General features: G+C 67.2%; 1 protein-coding gene across 1 annotated transcript in view; it reads right to left on the bottom strand.

The window, feature by feature from the left end:
* H696_00421 (hypothetical protein) overlaps positions 1-3,680 on the bottom strand; it is a 6,241-nt gene extending 2,561 nt beyond the window's left edge. The window contains exons 1-3 of the mRNA XM_009494273.1: positions 3,093-3,680; positions 2,848-3,012; positions 2,569-2,731 (exon numbers count right to left, since the gene is read on the bottom strand). Of these exons, the coding sequence (XP_009492548.1) occupies positions 2,569-2,731; positions 2,848-3,012; positions 3,093-3,526 (762 nt within the window). The 5' untranslated portion in view covers positions 3,527-3,680. The remainder of the gene's footprint in view (positions 1-2,568; positions 2,732-2,847; positions 3,013-3,092) is intronic.
* Between the last annotated feature and the right edge of the window lie 105 nt (positions 3,681-3,785).

Below are 3,785 nucleotides of genomic sequence, written 5' to 3' on the forward strand. Positions count from 1 at the left end.
GGAGGGGGGAGGGGAAGCGGCAGCCAGACATGCCCTCCTGTGGCTTGGGGGGGGGGGGGGGACGCGCGCGCGCCTCCTTAGAAGGGGGGGGGGGTCTTTTGGGTGAAGAACTGCACGTCGTTGTCGGCGTCGTTGGCCATCTCGTTGAGCAGGGCGCGGACCTGGTCCAACGGGCCGTGCTGCGCCTCGGCGCGCACCTCGGCCGGCAGGCTGCTGACCAGGATCCCGAGAGACTGAACGGCGTTGAAGCGAATGTTCGGCACCACATCCGAGCACAGGTCCACCACCACCGGCAGGATGGTGGAGAGGGTGATCTCCGCGCCGACCAGCGGGGCCAGGACATTGATGGCGGACAGGGCAGTCATCCGGTACAGGTAGTTGGTGTGAGTGCCCAGGCTCAGCACCTCGGGGAGGATGGTGCGAATGGCCCAGTCCACGCCGAAGACCCGGGTCAGCTCGCCGAAGTTGACCGTGGCCACCTGGCGAATGGCGTAAACGGGGTCGCCGAGCCAGGCCAGGCAGAAATGACAGAGGTTCTCGTTGAAGTACTCGACACCCTGAAGGCAAGGGGAGAGGGGGCGGAGAAAGAGAGAGAGAGAGAGAGAGAAAGAGAGAGAGAGAGAGAGAGAAAGAGAGAGAGAGAGAGAGAGAAAGAGAGAGAGAGGGGGGGGGGAGAGAAACCGGGAGTCAGTATCGGACAAGGCGAGGGAGGGAAGGGCATGGGGCGCCGGCGAGGAGAAGGAAAGGAGAGCCCCCACGCACCACATGGTCGGCAATCTGGGGGATGCACTTGATGATCTCCTTGCGCACGCGCCACTTCTTGTCGGCGGCCAGGTCGATGATGGCCGGCAGGAGATGGGACGCAATCAGACCGATACCGACAACTGTGGCCGGCGCGGACAGGGGGAGGGGGGATGCACATGGAAGCCATGCACCACATGGGTTGGGGGAAACGGCGAGTGGATCCCTAATATTAGCGGCATGCCGGACAGGCGGAGTGGAAGACAGGCCCCCGGTATGTGTGTGTGTGTGTGCGTGGGTGTGGGTGTGTGTCTGTGTGTGCAAGCACACGCGCAAGAAGAGGGACAGAAGGCAAAGAAGCAGATGGAAATGCGCACCGGAGTTCACCTCATCCAACGTGCGGATGACATTCAGGCGAACATCGGAGAAAGTGTCCGACAACAGGGTCTGGATGATGGGGATCAGGTACTGCTCGGTGCCCTCCTTGCCGAGGATGGGGGCCAGGCTGCCAACCTCGGCGGCCAGGCTGGCCCGGACCTGCTGCGACTGGTCCACCGACAGCGACCCGATGGAAGAAGAAATGTAGGCCACGGCCTCCTCGTGCGAGAGGAGACGCGCGTAGGCCGGGAGCTTGGCCGCGGCCGCGGTGCGGACCTCCGCCTCGTCGTCGCTCACCAGCAGCGACAGAGCGTCGGACAGATGCTCCAGCTGCTGCTTGGCCTTGAGGGCGGTCCCGAGCTCGGCAATGTTCTCGGCGGCCATGTAGCGCACGCGCCAGGACTTGTCCTTGACCAGGTTGCGGGTGTGGGTGGCCACCGCGAGCGCCGCCTCGGCCGAGGCCACCTTCTCGATGATGGACACGGCCACCGGGACCGCCAACAGGCGGACGGAGTCCTGGTCGTCGGTGGCGATCGTCCGGAACATGGACACGCCGTCCGACACGAGGTGCTCCTCGGCGAAGAGGCGGATGAGGGTCTGGAGTGGGGTGGGCAAGAGAGAGAAAGAGAGAGAGAGAGGAAGGGAGAGCGACACAAGAGCGCGGGTCAGGGAAAGGAACGGAGAGCCTGCCGACGGAGGACAAGCAGAGAAGACCGCCAGCGACGAGCGCCACAGGGGGGGCATGGAGGCAAACACGCACCTTCAGGTTGGTAGCGGCGTCGCGCCGTGGCACAACAAACGAGTCGGACAGCAGACGGCTGAAGAGGCTGCAGGGGAGGGAAGGCAGCGGGGAACCGGTGGGAAAGCGAGAGGGAGAGAGAGAGAGGGGGGGGAGGGATGGGCTGGAGGGTGAGACTCGGGGGAGGAGAGGGCCACAAAGGACCCACAAGGGCGGGAAGGGACGAGGGGGATGGGAGGAGGACATGGATGACATACCGGCGGAGCTGGGCCTGGAGCTCGGGGGCCACGCGCGCGTAGACACACTCGAAGAGCCCGCTGGCCGTGGTCCGCGGAGTGTAGTACTCGTCGGAGACCAGGGACTCGATCAGCGGCACGAAGTGCGTGGTCACGTCGGCGTCGGACATTTGCTCGCAAATGTGCACCAGGGAGATGATGGAGGCATTACGGACGATGCTCTCCTCCTGGCCGGCCAGGTTGCCCAGCGGCGGGAGGAGAGTGTGCGCGAACTCCGGACCGCCAACCAGCGGCACGAAGTTCATGAGCTCCTCGGCCAGGGCCAGGAGGATCTCGTCCTCCTCGCGGTCGGACTCTGCGTGTGTGTGTGTGTGTGGGGTGCGGAGAAGGGGGGGGGGGGGGGGGGGGGGGGGGGGGGGGGGGGGGGGGGGGGGGAGGAGGGGGGGGGAGGAAGGGAAGAAGGGAAGAACATACCACATGCTGTGAAACGGCGTGACAGTAGTCGCCAAGGGTCGCCGAGCGTCCGGCCAGGCGCAGGCGCGTGTCAGCCTCAGGACCACACCGGAGGCAGGTGGCGGCTGTCGAGCCACGCGCCAGAGGAGGCGACAGCGAAACGGCCCCGAATCCAGGACAAGACCTGTCGTCGGGGAGGAAGAGCGGAGGGAGGGCGTCAGGACCGGGCACACCGTGAAGCGGGCACCGACACGGGGGGGGGAGGGCGGGTGGAAAATGGGTGTGTCGGCCGGCACGCACTGGTTACTCCAGATCAGGCGCATCGAATGAAGGAAGTGCCCACTGAGGCGAATGGCCTCCGGGAGGAGGACCCCCGGGTCGGCGGGAGGGCCTGCCTCCCAGGGCCCGGGAAGAGCTTGGGCAATGCGCAGATCAAGCAGCAGGCGCAGCACCGTCCGCAGCAGGCTGGTAGCCCCGGACGCAGGAGGGCAGGCAATTAGCGACCGCGCAAGGGAGCATGCATATTGCAATGGCGGGACACGCACGCATCGGCCGCCCGGGGGCCGGCGGTCGGGCCAGCCTGCGCCGCCATGCCACCGGGCAACCACCCCCGGAGGGTATCAATCGACACATGGGGCCCGGATCCGGGCACATCATCGCCCGGCATTTGCAACAGCATGCACCGGAGCACAAGCAGCTGGCCAACCGAGGAGGTGTCAGTCCCGGGGGGAGTGCTGTCGCTCGGACCCGGGCCGTCGGCCGGCGGTGCCAGCAGGCCGAGCGTGCGCCAGGCCAGGAGGCAGCTCGGCCCGGAAGCGGTGTAGAGCTCGTCGGCCGGGCCGGCCGCCGCCGCCGCTCGCGACAACAAATCCCAGAGCCCGGCGCCGTCGGCTGCCAGGCCGATCCGGGGCGCCGGCGCCAGCGACGCCAGCGGCAGGAGATCCCCCGAGCCAGCGGGAGACGCGGAGGCCGGAGCCATCCTCGCGTGGCACTCGGTCACCAGAGTCCCAAGAGGGGAGGCTAGCCCGGGGAGCAGCGGGACTTCGCCCTACCAGGGGGGGAAGCAGACAAAGACGAGGTTGGAGTCGGGGGGGAGGGGGCGCGAGGGAGGGGGCGCGAGGGAGGGGGCGTGAGGGAGGGGGCGGAGGAGGACAGTGCCAGGGTGATCTGCAGCTTCCACAGCACAAGAGGCACATCCCTTTTCCGGGGGCCCATCCCCCTGCCGCTAGGGCCAACCC

The sequence above is a fragment of the Fonticula alba genome (genome assembly GCF_000388065.1).
Source record: "Fonticula alba strain ATCC 38817 unplaced genomic scaffold supercont2.1, whole genome shotgun sequence".
In the NCBI taxonomy this organism is placed as follows: Eukaryota; order Rotosphaerida; family Fonticulaceae; genus Fonticula; species Fonticula alba.